At 43.3% G+C, this 23,276-nt stretch overlaps 2 protein-coding genes across 2 annotated transcripts; one reads left to right on the forward strand and one right to left on the reverse strand.

Moving 5' to 3' along the window:
• The first annotated feature begins 1,945 nt into the window (after nucleotides 1-1,945).
• Nucleotides 1,946-2,934, forward strand: LOC115525535 (olfactory receptor 52I2-like). Its single transcript, XM_030332771.1, is given in 2 exon segments — nucleotides 1,946-2,534; nucleotides 2,537-2,934. Coding segments are annotated over 2 exon segments (972 nt in total). The 5' UTR covers nucleotides 1,946-1,960.
• A 7,313-nt stretch (nucleotides 2,935-10,247) lies between these two features.
• Nucleotides 10,248-20,498, reverse strand: TRIM68 (tripartite motif containing 68). Its single transcript, XM_030332770.2, has 7 exons — nucleotides 20,423-20,498; nucleotides 17,393-17,875; nucleotides 15,627-15,722; nucleotides 14,502-14,762; nucleotides 13,485-13,507; nucleotides 12,810-12,910; nucleotides 10,248-12,607 (listed from the first exon to the last, which is right to left on the reverse strand). The coding sequence occupies exons 2-7, from the start codon at nucleotides 17,816-17,818 to the stop codon at nucleotides 12,057-12,059; spliced, it is 1,458 nt and encodes a 485-aa protein (XP_030188630.1). The 5' UTR covers nucleotides 17,819-17,875; nucleotides 20,423-20,498; the 3' UTR covers nucleotides 10,248-12,056.
• Between the last annotated feature and the right edge of the window lie 2,778 nt (nucleotides 20,499-23,276).

The following is a 23,276-nucleotide window of genomic DNA, read 5'->3' on the forward strand; positions in this document are numbered from 1 at the left end:
TTCTGAGTGGAGTACAAAGAAGCATGCAGGATTTATATGCTGTATTCTAAGGAAAGAGAAATGAGGGATTCCTTGAAAAAGTTCAACAGGTGTCTCTCAAGACTGAGTGATACCAACAGAGGAATAAGGGACCCTTGTAAGGAGTGTTCTTAAATGGTTAGGGGAATGTACACATGCTCAAACATGAACTGAAATCATGGAAACCATCTATATGAAGGGGAAAGTAACTAAAGGACATCATACAGGAATGGAATGGTGGTTAATGATGGCTCCTTATACTGAGGGTGACTCTCTATACTAAGTTTTACCTAACCAGATTCCTACACATTAATGATATGGTAACACTAGAGTGTGGTAGACTGAGGTTAAATATAACAATAAGCAGAAATAGATAAGCTCATGGATGTGCAAAGTAGTAACTCTGTTTGACAAAAACTGGCTGAGGGAGGTCCCTGATATAATTATAGATATATCATCTATATCTATATCTAATACCATTATATCAAGTATACGTATAATACCTGGCCTCTAATACGACACACACACCTGGGAGTCACACGTGTTAACAGGAGCTGGAATGACATGGACTTGATTTTCTTTTTATTTATTTATTTAAAATTTTTTTTTAACGTTTTTATTTATTTTTGAGACAGAGAGAGACAGAGCATGAACGGGGGAGGGTCAGAGAGAGGGAGACACAGAATCTGAAACAGGCTCCAGGCTCTGAGCTGTCAGCACAGAGCCCGACGCGGGGCTCGAACTCACGGACCGCGAGATCATGACCTGAGCTGAAGTCGGCCGCTTAACCGACTGAGCCACCCAGGTGCCCCTGGACTTGATTTTCAAATTTACCACCTGCTTGCTGTATGATCTTGGACAAAATATTTAATCTCATTTTAACTGTATTAACTATCTTATATGGAATAGATGTTTTTTTCTATTTTACAAATGGACAAATACACTCAGATTATGAATACTAGATTTTTCAAGTTAGTACTGGTACATACTATGTACATTAGGAAGTGTTTTCCTTTCTAAAGGATAAAGCTTGTTATTTGGAATGTCTTGGTGGTTTAACATGAAGAGGGGGTTATATGAATTGGAGAATTATAAAAACCTATTGGGGGTCATCTATGAAGGAGCCCTTAAGTTTTGTCTGCAGCTACTTAATCTACTAATTGAAACCAGCTCAACAGAAAATGCATGCTGAAAATTAGGGAAAGTAGAGATCACAAATATTTCCAGACAGTTTATCATCTTCTATGGAAAGTGGTAATGTTACTCTCTGATGACCTTCTTTTCCTGAACTCATCAATCTATTTGTTCAACGAGAAGGATGCTTCATTCATCTACTGTGAAAGCACTATACTGAAGATATAAAATATGACATGTTGAATCTTAAGAAGTTCATTGTTTCATTCAATAATTATTAAGTATCATGAACTGAACATACAAAGATAGAAGACAAACTCTTTCCTCCGTTTTCTCCCTCATTCTTTGGAAACTGTTTGCTATGAGTACATGTATCTTTTTTAATATGCTTGTGGCACCATGGCAATGGGCCACACACGTGGTATGAGGCCATCAACAAGACACAGTTGATTGAATACAATGACATCATAGGTAGAGTACTAGAATGGTTTAGATCCCTCAGAGGTCAACATGGGAGATTCCAGGAAAGTTCAGAAAAAGGTACCTAATTTAGCCTCTGTGTGAGATGGAGAAGGGGCCATGGGCTGATATTTGAATAAACAGAAATTAGTAAGGCAAAGAATACTGAGGGAGATGGAAGGTGGAGCAGGATAAACTGGTCAGACATCAGTTTTCTGATCCTGTAGTCCACGGAGCTGAAAATGCCACTAGTTGCTCCTAGCACTATACAGCTGGGAGCAAGTCTTATAGGATTGCATCCATTTCTTACATCATTTTATGTGTTAACAGGAAAGCAGTCTCATCTGTGATGCTGGGGATACCCTATAACCACACAGTGGAAACTCCTGCCACCTTCTTCCTTGTGGGTATCCCAGGTTTGCCATCTTCCCATCTTTGGCTGGCTATTTCACTGGGTGCCATGTATACCATATCCCTGTTAGGAAACACCCTCATCATGACCGTAATCTGGATGGATTTCACTCTACGAGAGCCCATGTATTGCTTCCTGTATGTACTGGCTGCTGTGGATATTGTTATGGCCTCCTCTGTGGTACCAAAGATGGTGAGCATCTTCTCTTCAGGAGATGGCTCCATCAGCTTTAATGCGTGTTTCACTCAAATGTATTTTGTCCATGTAGCCACATCTGTGGAAACAGGGCTATTGCTGGCCATGGCTTTTGACCGCTATATAGCCATCTGTAAGCCCCTGCACTACAAGAGGATTCTCACACCTCAACTGATGCTGGTAATGAGTGTGGCCATCACCATCAGGGCTGTCATATTCATGACTCCACTGAGTTGGATGGTAAGTCATCTGCCTTTCTGTGGCTCCAATGTGGTTCTCCATTCCTACTGTGAGCACATAGCCGTGGCCAAGTTGGCATTGCTGACCCCATGCCCAGTAGTCTCTACAGTGTGATTGGCTCCTCCATTATTGTGGGCTCTGATGTGGCCTTCATTTCTGCCTCCTATAACCTGATTCTCCAGGCAGTATGTGGTCTGTCTTCAAAGAATGCTCAATTGAAAGCATTAAGCACATGTGGCTCCCACATGGGGGTTATGGCTCTGTACTACCTACCTGGGATGGCATCCATCTATGTGGCCTGGCTAGGGAAGGATACAGTGCCTCTGTATACCCAAGTACTGTTAGCTGATTTATATTTGATCATCCCACCTACCTTTAACCCCATCATTTATGGCCTGAGGACCAAACAAATGCGGAAGCGAATATGGAGCTTGCTGACACACTGCCTCTTTGACCTCTCCAAACTGGGTTCATAAACACAAATTCCATTCAGATCTTGAGCAATCAAGATGACTCAAGATCAAGCATTCAAGGATACCTTAGAAATTTGTAGAGCTGGTTTGGTTTGTCTAGCATCAGAAAGAGTTCTAAGATGAAGCTGTAAAAGGTATTCTTGCCTAATTTTCCAGTTTCTAGTAAGAATGTGTACGGAATGATTAATTTTATGACAACGTCTTTAATGGTTTCAATCAACTAGTATCTGTATAAGAGATGAGTCTGGGCAGAGAATACAGATTTGGGGTTTTTCTTTCCTTAGCTTCTGACCCTTATGTTCAACTTAGTATCCTAAAAATCTCCCTGCAGACAGAAACCAACAGTTTAGTCCCCCCATACCTGGCTGATTTTCTCAGAATTGTTCATTTCTCATGTGATTATTATGAAAGCAACTGTTAATATATAACCCTGCCTTCTGGCCCATTGATGAATCCGCTCCGCTTGGGTCATGTGCTTATAACTCAACCAGAGTAATTCTCTAGTCAAAGTGGATCCCAGTTTATCTGAGGAGATAATAAACTTGGGATCACTGATTGTGGTCATTTTGTAACACGTGAACTTGGAAAGAGAAATCTGTACCACAGCAAGATATCAAATTAGCAAGATGGGATGAAGAAACCAAGTCTCTGGTTCTCTGATTCCAATTAATTTTGGACACCCAAGCACATCTGTTACTAAGTTTTGTAAGATACCTCTATATCCTTTTAATTTCTCTCCTATTGTGAAGCTAGTTGGAGTCAGTGTACTAACAACCAGCCTTTTGCTTTTAAACAGCAGAAATTAAGGCAAAATGAGTCTGGTTGTGGGTATCTTCCTCTTTGCTTCCCAGTCCTGTTCTGTTTAACTGAACTGTAAGGCATAAAAGAAAAGGATCAAATGTAACATAGGTCTTTCTTCATTTGGACACCACCATAGAAGTGTGCTCTGGGATGAGGAGGTTGATAGAAAACAATATCAATAATGATGCTGAAATGTGACTATTCTTTTCCAGGTCACCAGATGTTGGTGTTTGGGTTTTGTTTTATTTTTAACTCTCTGAGAGTCTTAAATTGAATAAGCAGTATACGTTAAAAGAAGGTTTCACATGTAAAAGACACATATATTTGACTCTGGTACATGTGAAAATTTATCTTAATAAAAGATAATTTCCAATAGTGTTACAACTAGTTATTATATCTGAGTCTTAATATTTCCTTGCTACTGATGAAGGATATACAATGCTAATTCATAGAGGGCACTAAAGATTAAAGAAAATAATGAATAGAGAGTGCATAACAATAACATCTGATATACTGTCTCTACTTAAAAAAATATATGCCCCAAATTTCTAATTCTATAGTTTTAAGGGGTAGGTTTAGGCACTATTGAAACTGTATTCCCATGTAGGTCAGTACTCATGTGATAACTGTTCCAAATAATCTGCTTAACAACTTAGCATCCATACCTTTGGCAAGCACTGAAATTATTTCCCTACCTAGAATGTATTCTATTTCAGAACACCAGTGAAGTAGGAATCAGCTTCTAAAAACCTGATAATGATGCACTGAGTTCCCGAAGAGTAGGAAAAAGGAACTCCTCTTACAATCCTTAACATAAAAACAAATCAAGATCATGAAGTGGTTAAATGCATTTGATAAGATTTCCATTTTAAAATGTCACACTATTCTTTCCTTATAAGCAACCCAAAGAATTGACTATGTTCATCAAATACAAGAATATTAGATGTATTAAAGAATCTGATGTAAAGTGACAAAGGTATAGTCTAGCCTGCACTCAAAAACAGAAATTTCTTCTCAGCATTTCCCACAGAAGTCTGCCCTACTTTATGTTTCATTCACATTGGTATTTCTTGAAACTAGCTGGGACCCACTGTTAGCCCTCAGATATTGAATTACATACTTTCAAATTGGACTAGTTCCTACCATGGCTACCCCAAAACAGAAAATCTTGTGCTTCTCCAGATATATCAGATATAACCTCAGCCCTCTCACACCAAGCAATGTATGCCATTTAACTAGTGCCTGGAACCTACACAGACTCTCAGCGTTTGGGTATTAAGAGATTAAAATCAATCCTGCTTGGGGCACCTGGGTGGCTCAGTCAGTTAAGCGTCCTACTCTTGGTTTTGGCTCAGGTCATGATCTCATGGTTTTGTGAGTTCAAGCTCCACATCAGGCTCTGCAGTGACAGTGTGGGGCCTGCTTGGGATTCTCTCTCTCCCTTGCCCCTCCCCCTCTCTTTGCCCCTCCCCCACTCACATGGTCTCCGTTACTCTCAAAATAAACTTAAAAAAAAAAAATCCTATTTGAATAGACCCATAACCAGTAAAAAAATCGAATTACTAATCAAAAATCTCCCAAAAACCAAGAGTACAGGGCCAGATGGCTTTCCAGGGGAATTCTACCAAACAATTAAGAAAGAGTTAACACCCATTCTCTTGAAGCTGTTCTAAAAAATAGAAATGGAAGAAAAACTTCCAAACTCTTTCTATGAAGCCAGTACTACCTTGATTCCAAAACCAGACAAAGAGCCCACTAAAAAGGAGAACTATAGACCAATTTCTCTGATGAACATGGATGCAAAATTCCTCAACAAGATATTAGCCAACCATATCCAACAATACATTAAAAAAATTATTCACCACAACCAAGTGGGATTTATACCTGGGATGCAGGGCTGGTTCAATATCCACAAAACAATCAATGTGATTCATCACATCAATAAAAGAAAGGACAAAAACCACGGGATCCTCTCAATACATGCAGAGAAAGCATTTGACAAAATACAGCATCCTTTCTTGATAAAAACCCTCAAGAAAGTAGGAATAGAAGGGTCATACCTTGAGACCATAAAAGCCATATATGAAACACCCAACGCTAGTATCATCCTCAATGGGAAAAACTGAGAACTTTCCCCCTAAAGTCAGGAACAAGACAGGGATGTCCACTCTCGCCACTGTTATTCAATATAGTATTGGAAGTCTTAGCCTCAGCGATCATACAACACAAAGAAATAAAAGGCATCCAAATCGGCCAGGAGGAGGCCAAACTTTCACTCTTCACAGATGACATGATACTCTATATGGGAAACCCAAAAGACTCCACCAAAAAACTGCTAGAACTGATCCATGAATTCAGCAAAGTGGCAGGATATAAAATCAATGTACAGAAATTGGTTGCATTCCTATACACCAATCATGAAACCACAGAAAGAGAAATAAAGGAATCGATCGCATTTATAATTGCACCAAAACCCATGAAATACCTAGGAGTAAATCTAATGAAAGAGGTGGAAAATCTAGACACTGAAAACTATAGAAAGCTTATGAAAGAAACTGAAGAAGATACCAGAAAATGGAAAAATATTCCATGCTCCTGGATAGGAAGAACAAATATTGTTAAAATGTCAATACTACCCAAAGCAATCTACATATTCAATACAATACCTATCAAAATAACACCAGCATTCTTCACAGAGCTAGAACAAACAATTCTAAAATTTGTATGGAACCAGAAAAGACCCCAAATAGCCAAAGAAATCTTGAGAAAGAAAACCAAAGTGTGGGGGATAAGCTTAGGAATCCCCCGGGCTAACACCAATGGCTTAACAAAGCATAAAGAAATACAAAGTTATAAAATGCTCACACCCAAGTTTGGGTAAATCATATTGGCACTCCAAGAATAGGGGGGTACAAAGATACCCCAAGAATAGGGAATCACAGAGGTGCCAGGAATAGGGAGATGCAAAGGCACCCCAAAATAGAGAGGGGGTACAGAGCCCCCAAAATAGAGAGGGAGAGACAAAGGCCTGAAACAGAAACAATGCAAAGGTGCCCAATAATAGGAATAACAAGACTAGATATTCAGGGTGAAAGCACCCCAAATTTAGTACTATAGCAGAAAGCTGCTTTCACAGGAGGATAGGGCCAGGTTAGGTCAATTGGTGAACGGGACTATGGACCACTGCGCTGCAGGCAAAGCAGCACAGAGCAGAGATGGTTAACAAAAGAAAAGGTGTCTTGTTAACCCTGAAGTTATTCACCCTATCTGTCTCATCCCCTAGGCTAGCAAAGATAAACAGGCGCGGTGCCTCGTGGGCACCTCCTGTCAGCCATTAACAATCATCTACCAATCTGCCCTGCACCAGGATTTTGTTTTGTGTTGACCCTAACCCCAGACACTGTATATCTTCAAAATCCCCTTTTTCCCCCTCACATCCCCAAGTTAATGTTCACGGTTTCTTTGTCTCTTTGTGCACCCCCCATCATGTTTGTAAGCCTTCTGATCTGAATAAATACGGGGCAAGGACCCTTATTCAGTACTCTTGTCTTTTCCCGGACATTAGCCATCTCTCACTTTAATCCTGTATCTGCTCTTTTGCTGGCCAAAAGAGAACTTTAGACTTAGAGTCTATGACACCACAGCAGGAGGCATCACAATCCTCGACTTCAAGTTGTATTACAAAGCTGTAATCATCAAGACAGTATGGTACTGGCACAAAAACAGACACTCAGATCAATGGAACAGAATGCAAAATCCAGAAATTGACCCACAAATGTATGCTCAACTAATCTTTGACAAAGCAGGAAAGACTGTCTAATGGAATAAAGACAGTCTCTTCCACAAGTGGTGCTGGGAAGACTGGACAGTGACATGCAGAAGAATGAACCTGGACCACTTTCTTACACCATACACAAAAATAAACTCAAAATGGATGAAAGACCTAAATGTAAGACAGGAAGCCATCAAAATCCTTGAGGAGAAAGCAGGCAAAAACCTCTTTGACCTTGGCCGCAGTAACTTCTTACTCAACACATCACCAGAGGCAAGGGAAACAAAAGCAAAAATGAAATACTGGCACCTCCTCAAAATAAAAAGCTTCTTTCTGCACAGCAAAGGAAACAATCAGCAAAACTAAAAGGCAACTGACGGAATGGGAGAAGATATTTGCAAATGACATATCAGATAAAGGATTAATATCCAAAATCTATAAAGAACTTATCAAACTCTACACCTGAAAAACAAATAATCCAGTGAAGAAATGGGCAAAAGAAATGAATAGACACTTCTCCAAAGAAGACATCCAGATGGCCAACCGACACATGAAAAAATGCTTAACATCACTCATCATCAGGGAAATACAAATCAAAATCACAATGATATACCACCTCACACCTCTCAGAGTGGCTAACAATAACAACTCAGGCAACAACAAATGTTGGCAAGGATGTGGAGAAAGAGGATCTCTTTTGCACTGCTGGTGGGAATGCAAACTGGTGCAGCCACTCTGGAAAACAGGATGGAGGTTCCTGAGAAAATTAAAAATAAAACTACCCTATGACCCAGCAATTGCACTACTAGGTATTTATCCAAGGGATACAGGTATGCTGTTTCGAAGGGGCAGGTGCACCCCAATGTTTATAGCAGCACTATCAACAATAGCCAAAGTATGGAAAGAGCCCAAATATCCATCAATGGATGAGTGAAGATGTGATACACACACACACACACACACACACACACACACACACACACACACACACAAAGGAGTATTACTCGGCAATCAAAAAGAATGAAACCCTACAATTTGCAACTACGTGGATGGAACTAGAGGGTATTACTCTAAGCAAAATTACTCAGAGAAAGACAAATATCATATGACTTCACTCATATGAGGACTTTAAGATACAAAACAGATGAACATAAGGGAAGGGAAGCAAAAATAATATAAAAATGGAGTGGGACAAAACATAAGAGACTCTTAAATATGGAGAACAAACAGAGGGTTACTGGAGGGGTTGTGGGAAGGGCATGGGCTAAATGGGTAAGGGGCATTAAGGAATCTACTCCTGAAATCATTGTTGCACTATATGCTAACTAACTTGGATGTAAATTAAAAAAAACAAAAACAAAAACAAACATTCCTGTTTGAAAAACGGGAGACTGAATTTCCTGTAGGGAGTCCAAGGATTTTCCCTGTCTCTATGCAGGACCTACGTATTTTCCCCATTAATAGCCTTTTGCCTCAAGCCTCAGGCATTGCACTCCTTGGTTTCTCTGCTAGTAAAATAAGGGTGGGCAAAGCTCATCCCTGTCTTGTAGTGAATGATCTCACAAAGCTGGAGGAGAGTGGTACAGGCACTCTACACTCAGTGTGGCCACCTGCTTCTTCCCTCTGGACCCCTTTTGTAACTATTTTTGAATTATTTTTTTTAACAGAATTATAGTTAAGTACCATCTAGTTGTTCATACCCCTATGAAATAAGAAGAGCTTATTTTTATTTTTGTGTTTTGATTCTAGGCATATGAATGAAAGTACCCTCACTTAAGTATTTACACACTCACACATCCACACATGGTGCCAAGACTGGGCTGTAATGGTGAACTAGACAAACAAGGTTCTGGTCTTCACAGGGTTCTTAGAAAGGAAGTAAGCAACAGCCCTAGATGAAAGGGTTTCATACACTTAAGAACTTCAATATTCTTGCCTGGTCTTAAAAATCAGACAGAATGAAATAAACAATGTATCTAACCTTGTACTTCTGACAAGCAACCAAAAAAAACAAAAACAAAACCAAAAACAAAACCCTACCTAAAACAGCGTGTTACCAATGAAGCCATTCCATTACTTAATTCACTCTAGGTTTGAATGAATTTACCTCCTAATAATCCTTTTTCTAAGAGACTTCCAGGGTTTGTCCTAATAAAACCATAGTAAAAGAACAGCACTGGTTTGGTTCCTATCCTTTTATGCTAAGTATCCATGGATGTTACTGGAAGCACTTTCTAAAAATCTATTTCTCAAGTCTATAAACAATTCCCCAGGGATTCCTCCTATACAAAGACATGGTCTCTTTTTTTTTTTTTTTTTTTTAATTTATTTTTTTTGGGACAGAGAGAGACAGAGCATGAACGGGGGAGGGGCAGAGAGAGAGGGAGACACAGAATCGGAAACAGCCTCCAGGCTCTGAGCCATCAGCCCAGAGCCCGACGCGGGGCTCGAACTCACGGACCGCGAGATAGTGACCTGGCTGAAGTCGGACGCTTAACCGACTGCGCCACCCAGGCGCCCCAAGACATGGTCTCTTTAACAAGGTCTGCTCAACCCTTTGCCAAGACCAGGTCTGTGACTTACTAGTTCATTCCTCTTCAAGCAGAGAATGGAAACTTCTCCCCTTCTGCTAATGCTTGAGGAGAGACTTGGAAGCATGGTGGGCAGAATATGAGTTTATTTCTCCATTTTAGCCTGTTTTACCTCCTCCGCACATGAACACCCAATAAAATGAAAGTACAAAGACAATTTCTGCTACTCTTTATTACAGGAATTACTTTACTTCTGCCTATACCTGACCTGCTGTCTACTTTGCTGCCCAATCCTGACTCAACAGTCAATTCCTTCAAACTTAAACTATATCAGACATTGACTTCTACAGCATCATGGCAACAACATGTGATGTACACATCATGGTCCCTTGCTATAGGCAGGGTCAATAGTTTCTACACATTTGCCTTGCAGTTGGTTTCCAGGCACAAGCATTCCCACATCATATTCCTAAGCCCCATAATGAGCTATTTTTGCCACACACATCACGCTAAGGTCAACAGCCCAGACATATAGTTTCAATTCCCTTTCATTATAACTTATGGCTCCAGAGCTGGCTTTTTGTGCCTCATCCCACACTTACCTCCTACTTTTCTCCTTCTGTCATAGATTTAGAGAAGAGAAAGGCATAATATTATGTAGTTACCAGAGCCATGAAGATTCCACTGGTGACAGAAAAAGATCCAAACTTTAGCCCAACTAGCTTGTGGCTTAGCCTTCTTTCTAGTGTATGTGTTTTGCATTTTTCTTTTCATTATTTCCATTCTGTACCCTGATGTCACAGTCCCCATTATAATCCAAATACAAACACATGATAGATGCACAACATATTACTGTGGCCCAGAGTCTGGCACTGGCATGGGCACCTTTCTGTCTAATGGGCTGAGATTGTCAGGAGACGCTCTAAGGAACAAACACACTGCTGTAAAGATGCTGGCTGTTAAGAAGGTGAGGCAGGAAGGCTACTACAGGCGGAATCTGTGGCTTGCCTTCCTCTGTCCCCGAGAAAGGAACAAAAGTATAGGATGGATTGGAGATCGTCACAACAATCCTGTGAGGTAGGAGAGTATGCAATTACTATATCCATTTTCCCATTGAGGACACTTACAATCTTTCAGACATGTGGGATGTTTCAGATCCAGATGTAATGAATGATATGCAGGCATGTGACCTCGGAAGTGAGTTTGTCAATCTCGTTTCATTCGAATGTGAGAGATACTTTATAATCTTTACAATCTTCTTTCAACAGTTTTGTGAGAAGTTACTTGCTGCATTAAGGCCATTTCAGTTTCTCCATCCATAAAGTGAAAGTAAAAACAAGGCTCACAGGTTTTCTGATCCTGAGAGTCAGAGAACAGGGCAGGACCAGGACCTACCTCTCCTTAGAGTCTGAGATACAGTGATTTTCCCAGCTTGTGCTCAGAGAGGCGTGGCCTGGGCAGTGTCGCAATGCATTTCTCTAGTTAGGAGGTCAGAGAGCTGGGGTCAAACATGGGTTGCTCAGTACCAGCAAACCTCAGGCAAAGCATCCTCTACTGGTATTAGCACAGCAACCAGCTCTGGATATGGCTCTGGATACGGACAATTATCTTTTGGCTTTTTGGTAAACCCCACACAAAAGGTTTCCTGAAGGCTGGATCTACTTCATAACCCTCACTGACTTAATTATGGCACCAATGAGGACCAGGGAAGAAGAGCATGAGCTACAGACAGGACAAAGTCCTGAATCTTAACACCAACAGGTTATCTTACAACTGCTCTGATCCTCACCCTCAGCCCTGTCATACTTCCCTCACGGGGGTGTCATGCTCATTTCACTGAGCCTCAACTTTTTCAGATGAGTGACTTTGGCCAAGTAGCAACAGACCACTGAGCCAGGCAAAGGACTCCCTGGATCCTAGGCTCAGCTTAGTTCAAGGGCATCTGTGTCAGAGGCCAGGTTCACCAAGACCCCTGTGAGCCAGGCAAAACTCCAAGGCCTCTGGCTAGGATGGTGGCTCAGTCAGTCCTCCTCATCCAGGGAGCAGATGGTCAGAGGAGCCGTGTTGTTAGCTCCAATGCTATAGCAAGGACTAAAGTAGGGCAGGAGACGCCCAGGGAAGGGATAGTGGGGGAAAGTGAAAATGTGGGAGCCGTTGTCAGTCACATTATAGAAAGAGATATCATGGGCCTCATAATCCAGGAAGATCCCTACCCGGCGGGGAGGGACCAGCAAGGACAGGAGGGGGTATTCATCAGTGCCTGCTCGGTACTCATTTCCCTTCCGCAGCCTTATCACCCAGAATCCATAGTGGGGGGATAAATAGACCACCTCCTTCCGGTCTACATTTTCCTTGCACACTCCCAGGCCCCATTCTGACCTGTCTCCCACTTCCACCTCCCAGTAGTGCCGGCCTGAGGAGATGCACTGGCTGCCCAGGACGATATTGTAGCGGTAGAATCTCTCAGGATTGTCGGGCAGTTTCTGCTTGGTATCTCCATAGTGCACGCATTTTCTGTCCTCAGACACAATGAGACGGGAGTAAGCAGTGTCTGGATCCAGGCGCACATCAGCTAGGGGAAAAAGATCCTGGTTGGTGACACTGACACATGGCACAAGGCACGGGTGTGGTCTCTTTGATGAACACAGCCATGGGTTTCTCAAAGATGGGTGGGACTGAGGCTAGCTGGGGCATCCAGAGGGCACTGAACCATTTTCTTTCTCTAGGAGGGGTCCCTCCCACTGCCCATCATAACCTTTCCTGGTATTCATTACCTGCGTATGTCTTCAAAACCTCTCTTAGCCCCGGCACACGGCAATCTGTCTTTAGCTCGAGGGAGACTGGTTCTGGTCGCTGTAGGCTCCAAGACTTGCTCCTGGCAGAGAAGTGGTGACCCTTGAGGCCAGAAGACCGTTGGGACCATCTGGGCCTTCCCTTACTACAGGAAAGATGGGCTTGGCCAGGGACAGTCAGTGGGATGCCCCTCCACAGCAACAACAGGCAAAGCAGAGATGTGATGATTATTTGCCTGAGCCTGAATGGATTGTGGTACAGAGAGAACAAACACATTTTGTGCTGGGGGAGGGTCAGATGTGTAATGGGTGCTGGGAGAGGCAGCAGCGTGCCACACAGGAGGAAGGCCAATACCCAGGCTGGAGCACCAATGGAGACATCTTTTTTCCCTTCTTGGGCAACCTACTTAAGACTACATATTTTATAACTTTACCTGAAATTCTTATTGGAACTACTGGAAATGAATTTGACTGACTACAAAGAAGGAAGAAGGCTGATGAACAAAGCTTCTTTAGCAAATGTAAGGAAAGATGATTATGGACCAGCAGCCACTCTTCTGTAGGTATGGGGTCTACATTTCTTCCCTACTTCTGCCTCTGGTCGGGCCCCACTATTCTTCACAGGGCTGCCTTGGAGCTCCAAGGATGTGAACATACCTGTTTAAGACTTCCTGAATACCCTAGAAGGAGAAAAAAAATGCAGCACATGAGTATGTGCTATTCCCCCTTTTTTTTTTAATTTTATTTTTTAAAATCTACATCCAAATTAGTTAGCATATAGTAAAACAGTGATTTCAGGAGTCGATTCCCTAGTGCCCCTTACCCATTTAGCCCACCCCCGTCCCACAACCCCTCCAGTAACCCTCAATTTGTTCTCCATATTTATGAGTCTCTTCTGTTTTGTCCCCCTCCATGTTTTTATTTTTATTTCCCTTCCCTTATGTTCATCTGTTTTGTCTCTTCAAGTCCTCATATGAGTGAAGTCATATGATTTTTGTCTTTCTCTGACTAATTTCACTTAGCATAATACCTTCCAGTTCCATTCACGTAGTTGCAAATGGCAAGATCTCATTCTTTTGGATTGCCAAGTAATACTCCACTGTATATATATACCACAACTTCTTTATCCATTCATCCATCAATGGACATTCGGGCTCTTTCCATACTTTGGCTATTGTTGATAGTGCTGCTATAAACATGGGGGTGCATGTGTCCCTTCGAAACAGCCCACCTGTATCCTGGGTGGGATATTGCTGGGTCGTAGGGTAGTTCTATTTTTAATTTTTTTGAGAAACCTCCAGAGTGTTTTCCAGAGTGGCTGCACCAGCTTGCATTCCCAGAGTATGTGCTGTTCCTTGGAGGGACCAGATAACATCGAGCCCTGGGAGGGGGTTTCTCTAAGGGAAAGGGAGGTGGAGAGCAAGGCTGGACTGGTTGACTTCAGGCTCCACCTTGACTCTCAGGCCAGAGGGGAAGGACTGGTATGAAGCCAGAGCTGCCTGAGCGCTGCCCTACCTGCAATGTGACAAAAGGTCATGCCAGGCATTAGCCGAGGGGAGAAGGTATATGGGATCAATGACTGACAGGCTCTGGTGAAGACTAGCTAATTCTCTCCTGGAGTCCCATGCCACCTTCGGCTCTCATTCAAAGTTCCCAAGAAAACCCACCACTTACCTGCAGCATCCAGCGGACAGGCCTCTGAGACCTCTCTTCCAGCTCTGCAATCATCCCCCACAGCACCCGACTCTGCTGGATGAGCTCATTACGATTCTGCTCCAGTTTTTGCACGGTCTCCCCCTCTTCTTGCTCTAGGCTGGTGAGGGCTGCGGCTGCTTCTACCTCCAGTTGCCGACCTGGTGGCTGTTTTTTCTTTAATAATCGCCGATATTTCTCAAACTCCCACATGATACTCTGCTTTCGGGTTTCTACCTGGATCTATAGAGCCAGGACCAGAAATCAGTACTGCTACTTCTTGTAAGGGCCATCCAGGACTGAGGGAACTGGCACATGCATACACACATACTCTGGCATGTGCTGGTACCAACTGTGTATCAGGCCCTGCAGAAGCCAAGAAGAAGGATACTGATTTTCCCACCTCTCCGTTCCCAGAGCAACAGTACATGCTTCTGGGTCCCTATTACTACTCTTCTTGACCCTAGTGGGGCCCAGGATATTATCTTGGTACTCTATGCTCTAGACTCTTTTCTATTTTCAGAATAATATATTCTACCTTCAGAATAATGACCAGGAGGATTACACTTAGGTCTCTAAGGCAGTGTGACTTTACACTGTTAGTGTTGATCCTTACGGATTTTATATCAATTCAATATGCTCTTTTAGGTTGGTTCAATGTTACCTCCTGTGGATCAAAAGTTCTGACGGTTTGGTAGTTAATGGTTCTCAAACTTATTACAGGGATGATTATCCAATATTCTAGTAACTTAACTTTTAGTAAATATGCTCTCACTGGGGAAAGTGAAACAGAAACAATGTATTACTAAGCATTATATAAATCTTACCAGTGTGAATTTATGCATACCTGAATTATGTAGTTTTCATTTCTCACATGTGAGGACACAAACCCAGAGGTCATCCCTTTATCGCTATCAAGAAACTGAAACTGAGAGGGTACACAGCCTGCCTGAGGCCACACACTTGGTAGAGAATGCTGGTTGGAGGACCCCAGGGTCTCTGACTTGAATGCTGCATCTGGCCTCATACAGATGAGGAGGCTACCGCAGGCCAGCTCCAGGAAAACACAGGGACCACACAGTCTCCCCTCCCCAGGTGGCAACCTACCTTCCAGCTGGCAGTTTGCTTCCTCTCACCAACTTCCAGCTTCCAGGCCTCATCTTGCTCTTTTTTCAGATGCTCCAAAGCCTCGTGGAGTTTCCACTGAAAGAAATAAAAACCTCATGAGGACACTTCAGGCAGCCCAGGTTGTCAATGAGGCTTCCTAGCATTGGCAGGAAAACAAGTGTCCCTCAGGCAGGCAGAATGAATGCTGGAGGTAAAGGGAGTGCCTGGGGTTGGCGTGGGGGACAGTGATTCCTGCCCGGACGACATTGGAGGCAGGACTCTGACCATTTCAGCTCCCACAGTTTCTAAGTTTCTGTAAAATAGAAGAAAAGGTCCATTTCCAACCTTGGAGGTTCCTATCCATGCCTATTTTTATCCTTATCTGCCTTGTTATCCTATAGCCTCTTAAAACCTTGTTATTCGGAGTAATGTCCATGTGGGTTAGCAGCATTCACATTACCAGGTTGCTGCTAGAAATGTAGAATCCTGGTCTCACCCCTGACCTACTGAATCAGAACCTGAATTGTTCACATACATATTAAAAGTAAGAAGCTCTATCCTAGAATATTACCATAAGAGATTACTGCTGGAAAGCATAAAGTGTTCTGATCATAATATTAACCATTTTATTAAAGATTTGCCAGGTGCCACATGTGGCTTCAGCACTAAACCTATATTTAGTGCTCACAACCCTTGAGTATTATCCCTATTTTGTAGATAAGAAAACTGAGGCTCAGTGACTGAACTCCCCAAGGTCATTCAGCTAGTAAATAGGTGGGCTGGGATTTAACTCCGCTCTCTAACTGCTATGCCAATATTTCACTGCCTCCCTATTTTAAAACTCAAAATAAAATGAATTAGGAAGTGCTTCTAATTTTTTAGAAATCATTTTTTCATAGAAAAACACCTAATTCGGGAGATTTGTTTTACACTCTTACATTCTAAACTAAACTTCAAGAAAGAGAAGACCAGTACGAGATCAGTGGATCACAGAATCACTGGGATAATGAATCTGATAAAGATATGTCAGCATGGGCATCTGGAAAAAGAGCAAAAAGCTGGAAACTGATGGGGGGAGCTATAGAAAAGGAGCAGCAGGTGTAACAGAGATTACCCCCCCCCCCCCCCAAAAAAAAATAAAAAGAGTAGGGAAAGGAGAAAGAACACTGGATGAAGAGCAAGAAGACCGAAGTCCCAGCCTTTGATCTTCCTTTAACTTATTTAACCTAAAGTCAGACATGCCTTATAATGTAATATTAGATAATCTCACTTAATCCTAAATGACTCAGCCATGGTCCCTTCCAGCTCTAAAATCATTTATCATGATCTCAAATTTCTAAGCCTCAGTTTTGTAGATAAAGGACAGAGTTGAGGTGACTATTGCCAAATGATTATTTGTGGCATTGCTAAGAGGAGTTTGCAGATTTTGCTGGGTGTGGCCTTGACAGCTTCATGCCCAAACTCATTCAAGGCTCTCAGAACCTCAGCCAAACCAAACTGGTCTCCTTCAAATTCTCAGTAAGGAAAGCATGTTTGGGCTAGGCATTAAGCCATGCTAGGCTCGGGGATAGGGTGTGGAAGCAGGAGGAAAGGAAATGCAAGGAGAGGTGTGGCTCACTGTATCTGGTCCCCAGGATCAGTGGGTGTGAGGAGTCAAGGGAATCAGCTCTCACTTAGTCTCTGGGGCTCCTGGTCAAGTCCTTGATCTAGAGACAGCCAAGAGTGGGGCAGGGGAGAGACTGGGGTGGCTGGCCTCCATCTCCCACCTTATACTCCCAGGTGGCATCCTCCATAGGCACAACACTGTGGTCCTCATGCTCAGGGGACTGGCTGCAGGCCTCACACATCATCAGGCCATCCACTTTGCAGAACATCTTTAGCTGTTCCCTGTGAAGCTCACACACATCACCCTTCAGCCCCATTCCTGGATGCAGCCCCAGCAGACGAACTTTTTCTACAACATTGGCCAGCTGCCAATTAGGCCGCAGGTTCCTTGGCTGGACAGGAGCCCGGCAGAGGGGACAGGTGTAACCCCAGTTCTGGGATTCTCCTGGAACCTCCCAGAGTCCAGAGAGACAGCCGTGGCAGAAGCTGTGACCACAGTCGATGCTCACAGGCTCCCTCAGAAAGGTCATGCAGATGGGACAGGCCACTTCTTCCACGATGGCTTCCACCAATGCTGCAGGATCCATGGCTCCTTCTCACTCCCTCCTCAGAACATGAATAAAGCCAGGCAGAGGTAGTCAAGGCTGAGAAGGAAAGAAAAAAAAAAAAATAACAGGATAAAAATGTTCTTCTGTTGAAGAGCAAAGGGATCAGCAAAAAGGATAGTGATTGAAAAAAGCTAACTTTCACCTTTGGATCCTTTATTGACCCTATTTAATAAGTGTTGGCCTTCCCAACTGAAGTTCTGACTGAGTCATATTATTCATACCATGGTAGAGACAGCTGGGGTGCCTAAGTGAGTGGATATTGGGAGTTTTCTGTTTTCATTCATTTGGTCATCCCTCCTCTGAGTTTGTTCACCAGACCATTCCCATTCTACTTCAATCACATTCTCCAAACCAGCTTTGTTTCTCTTGAGCTTGGTAAAGGTCCCCAAAAATGTGATGTTTCAGTATCCAAAATAAGGCCAGAAATACCCCTAGGTATATATACTTCAAGGTGCAGAAAAGGTAATAATACTAGATGCCCATTGCCTATATGCTTAGTTTGTTTTCTTGTGTTGCATATTTAAGTGTAAAGTATAAGGGAACCAGCAATATTTTCTCCACACCCTCTAAAGCTCTGCCCATCTCTCCAGCACTAATATTCACTAAGATGACAAAACACTTTCCTCAGCCTTCAGTGATATGTTTAGAAGCAAAGATGAAATAACACCCATTGCAAGATAAAAACACAGGTCATCTGATGACAGTCAAATCCACACTGATGAAGGCACTACCCCAGCAAGAAACCTGAGATTTTTGCCAGGGCCAGATATGAATATGGAACTTGAATGGTCAATGGCAGGCTCTTGGCTCAGTAGGCAATTATTTGTTTGTTCACTTCCCAAGTTTGTGTGTTCCTGGCTAGAATCTGTAAAGGGAAGAGCCATGTTGGTCTTAGTCACAGCTGTATCCTCAGCGCCTAAACAGTGCCTGCCATGCCATTATTGTTGAATAAACATTTGTTGAATGGATAAACCAGGTAAGTATAGGAAATAGCTCCTAGACACAAAATGCTTTTATAATTTGTCAGGTAATTGAGAGCATATCATACAGTAATAAAAACAGCAAACACTCCTTAAGCACTTCCACTATGCTCCAGGCACTTTTCTGAGTACTTTATACAGATTAACTCAGTTTATTTCACAACCCTAAACAGAAACCATTATATTACTGTTCTCCTTTTACAGATGCTTGGCCCTGGGCTCCACCATTCTATCTTGGGCAAATTACTTAACCTCTCTAGCTTCAGGGTAGAATAAAATTTCAAGAGAGAGAAATCACTGTGGTTTAGGGTAGTCCAGTAGGCTTCCTGAAGAAACTGGAGCAGTTAGTAGATTTTGCAGGGCTCTCTGCAGGCCTTCTCATTGACCTCCCTGCCTCCTGATTGTCTACCTCCCAGTATCACTGCCAAACCGTGGGATCCAGTATCCTAAAACCTAGTTTTGTGAAATCACTCACCTACGGAGAGCCTCTCCTGGTTCCCCACCACCAGTCCAATAGGAATCTCTCTCTTCACCCCTGAAACAGCAACTGTGCCCAGGTAAGCAAAGGGAGAAACTTCCACGCTTTCCTGAACCCATGTCTTCAGGGTTATTTCTATTTTTGCAGCTTGAAATGACTTCTCCGTGATCCTACTCTTAACATCATTTGATACACAGACACACATATGTTTATCACCTTACTTCTCACACTAAAAGTTTCATGAGGATAAGGATATTCTCTTATTTTGTTCACTACTATATCCATCAAGAAGAGTTGCTTCAAACATTTTTTCAATATGAAAGAATTAGTGTATATATAGTAGCTTGGAAGTGGAATATCCTCATCTAATACAGAGGGGCACCGAGAGCTACCACCTAAAGTTGGCACAAAAGTAGTTATTATCTATGATTTAAAGCAACAAAGATCAACAGAAGAATGCAAATAGAAATCGAAAACTGAGAACATGGTGGCAGTAGAGAGGTAAGGCAAAGAAATATCCAAATAATAAATCAAGAAAACACAGCAAAGCATATCTTAAGATTTCAGAGTCATAAAGATCTAAATATGAAAAAGTTGAAAGTGGTGGCCTCTGTAAGAAGGACAGCGGCGGGGAGCTATTGCTCTTCCACATAAGACTTGCTTTATTGGTTTATTTTTTATTATACATAAGTTACTTTCACAAAAGTTGAATTATTAAACGTTTAATTGCTTCGACCTTGCCTTTGCCGGGGTGGGGGTGGGGTGGCAATCTGGGAAAGGCATTTGAGGGCGGAGAGCTGAGCGTGGAAAAACCTCGAGAGGAGGGATCAGAGCTGAGAGAGGGCGAGGGAGGCGGTGACCCCGGGGTTTCGGGAGCAGAGGGGGATGGTAACCTCCTGGCTGCACGACGCGGGGCAGGGCCCGCGGAATGAGGACGGGTGGGGACAGAAAAAGGTGAGCCTGCAGGACCGCTGACTTCAGAACGGGAAGAGCTGTCACCCACCTCCCTCCTCAGCCGGGACTAGCGCCCCGCGGCAGAAACTGAAAGAGTAGACAGACGCCAGGTTCCCGCGGCTGCGTGCCCCCAGCGACAAGAGCCGCCGGTCCAGCCAGCGTAACACTTACCGCCGGCCGGAGATGAAGGCCCCAAAGCTGCCAGCTCCTCTGCCTCTCCACCACGGCTCCTAGGCTCCGCCCGCAGGACCGGAGCCAATGAGCGGCGGGCAGGGCCCGGGATCGCAGTGGGAGAAACCAATCACAGGCAGGGATCGAGACAATCCTAGCCAATCGGAGGTTGGCTCTCGGAGCGCCAGTGTTTTTTTTCTGCTACGTGGGTTTTTCTGGCTCCTTCCACTCAGAGTCTCTTAAACTGTGAAGGGGCCCAGGAGTTAGTCACAGGACGGGTGGAAGGGTTGAGAATCGCGAACGACGACCCCCAGGCCCTGCTGACTCTGGTCCTAAGGAACCTCGCGGTCTCACTCTTCCTCTCCGGCTGACTAGAGGCTTTTCACAGCGAGCCTTGTTCCTTTTGGGTAATAGCACCGGACCTAATACTATTCATTTGCCAGTTTTCTGTGTTAAAGTCGGCGGCATATGAGGTCAGTCACGAGTAGTTCTGTGACCCAATTTAGCAGGGCTGGGCACACACATGCAGTTTTCTGTACGATGAGCGACCTCTCCTGGCTCCAGGCTGCAGACACAGGGTTCTCATGAAAAAAACCCTCCTGAATTTTCCTGGCGAACTCTTATCCTTTAATACGTATGCAGGCGACTTCTCATCACTTATTGCCGTAATCCACTTTAAAGTTAGAGGCAGAGATGGAGATTAAAGAGTGCGCTTGTCTTGATGTATGGAAGAATTGAATCATTATGTTGTACCCCGGAAACTAATAATAACAATGTATGTTAACTAACTGGAAGCAAAATAAATACTTCTAAAAAAAAGTTAGAAACAGATATTGGGAGCTGGTAGAGTAGAAGTGGAATCTCTGATTACAAATTGTCATTGATTTTTTTTTTAATGTTTAGAAGACTGGTACCCCTCTCTCAGCCAAAGACACAGATACGGTCGTGTGCACACACAAACTGCTATTTTAAGGCAGTGTTTTGGGTTTTTCTTTGTACTCACAGCACCTTATCCTTTTCCTGATACTTAGGTGTTTACTGGATAAGCAAGGCATAGCCTGTCCACGTGGAGAGTAACCAGGAAATGCTCCAATTGAAACCCAGTTCCAAATGATTTCATTGCTGGGTCTGTACGCTTTGGATCCTCATGCCAATGTCAGGGTCCAGACCATGGTTGGAACAATGAAGAGTGAGGACCAGAAAATTCCTGAAATAAATGAGCAAATAAAAGAAAAAAAAGATGTCACTGATGTCTGAGTTACACCCTCTTCCTCACCTGGATCTAGAGAAATGACTGCCCTAACAGAAGAGTGAATGGGCTAGTGAAACAAGCCACTTTAAACTTTTATTGAGCATCAACTTTTTGCAGCTCTTGTACTGGATGCTGGGATTACAGCTATTGGCCATATAGTGTCTGCTCTTCAGGAGCTCAAGATCAAGTCAGTTGTGCTCTGGAGCTTTGGTGAAATTGAACTAGTTAATGGGGGAGATCCTTTTCATCTGTAACTTGCAACTGTCCATGACCATGACTGACTCTCAAAGGCCCAGACAAAAGGGCACCTTAGGGTTGCTGGGGGAGAGGGCTTGTGTTCACCAAGGGAAGGCTGGATGGAGAGCATTTGAAGACCTATCAGCCTGTCACCTGTGCAGAGAAGGTGTCCTTTCCAGCCTCACTAAGGGTGCCTTGTTTGCTGTGAAAAGCAGACATGTGTATGCAGGCGAGGCTCTATTTTGGAGACACTGCAAGGCTATAACTGCAGACTGCAATCCTCTGCCTGAATCCAAGACAGACCAGGACAAGGTGAGTGGCTAGCTGTAAGATCGTGTCTGTGCTGTGGGAGAAGAATGTTACCATAGGAAAAGCAAAGACTGAGAACTGATTGGGAGGCAGGGAAGGAAGTGAGGGCATTGAGGAAGTGGGGCTAAGGAAGGGGTAGGGAAGCTGGTACAGTCCCTGAAGCCTCACTAGGCTTCATTCAAGCTTAGGCTTGAACTTTAGAGGGTAGGAGATAGTTGCCTCTGGTACTGGCATAACAATCAGAAGGAAAAGCTGTGATGGGTGGAGGCTAAGAGAAGTGTCTCTCAGACAATGGATACTTGCCCCACTGTACCTCAGAAGTCTCGTTCTGGACCTCTTATAATAGAGTAAGACCTCCTGCTCCTCCAGTGTTTTCAGTTGTCGTCAGTTTCCAGAAAGCAAAGCTGACACTTACCCAGGGTCAAAGTAGGGAAGTTAGGGTTTCCCTCCCCCATCCGCTCAGCGTTAGCCCAAGCTAAGAGGGAAGAAATCCCGGCTCAGAGCAGACCTTTGTTAACACTCTCACTTAGTCTGGGGAGAGAGTCAGGGATGGAGGGGCAAGAGGAGCCTAGAAGCTAACACCTAGAATTCTGTCTAGAGGAGGTGGAGAGCCTTCTTGGAAGTGCTCCTGAGTCACTGGAGGCCAGTGAAAGTGATTAGGAAGTCTCTAAGAGTGTGTATTAGCTATTAGGCATCCCAAGAGACTGAGAACAGGATGTAGAGAAGGGAGCAGCTGTAGAAGCAAAGGAAAGGAGCAATAGTAGGAAGAAGACCTACTTCGGTGTGGCTTCAGCATGAGATGCCATGAATGGAAGTACAGGACATGTATGTGTGTTTGTGTATGCGTGATGTTTTAAAAAGAATACATTTTTATATCATGTTTTATTTATAGTTACCAAGATATATTTATACTGGTGATAGTTGCATATAACAGTCAGGAAGGAGTCTGGATGGTTGACTGCAGAACGAGTCATACAAATACTGTTAATGGTTTTGATCTTAGTGTTATGTTGGATTAAAAAATAATAAGAAATAGCTTTACAGTTCATTGTATTG

This window comes from Lynx canadensis, chromosome D1 (assembly GCF_007474595.2).
Source record: "Lynx canadensis isolate LIC74 chromosome D1, mLynCan4.pri.v2, whole genome shotgun sequence".
NCBI lineage: Eukaryota > Metazoa > Chordata > Mammalia > Carnivora > Felidae > Lynx > Lynx canadensis.

What these genes read in the sequence shown, in the direction of transcription:
- TRIM68 (XM_030332770.2), bottom strand. Translation starts at nt 17,818, where the DNA reads ATGGATCCTGCAGCATTGGTGGAAGCCATCGTGGAAGAAGTGGCCTGT. An exon ending in ATGCCACCTGGGAGTATAAG is followed by an intron (nt 15,723 to 17,392) that starts GTGGGAGATGGA and finishes TATTTCTTTCAG; the next exon opens with TGGAAACTCCACGAGGCTTT. An exon ending in GGTTTTGAAGACATACGCAG is followed by an intron (nt 12,608 to 12,809) that starts GTAATGAATACC and finishes TTTTTCCCCTAG; the next exon opens with CTGATGTGCGCCTGGATCCA.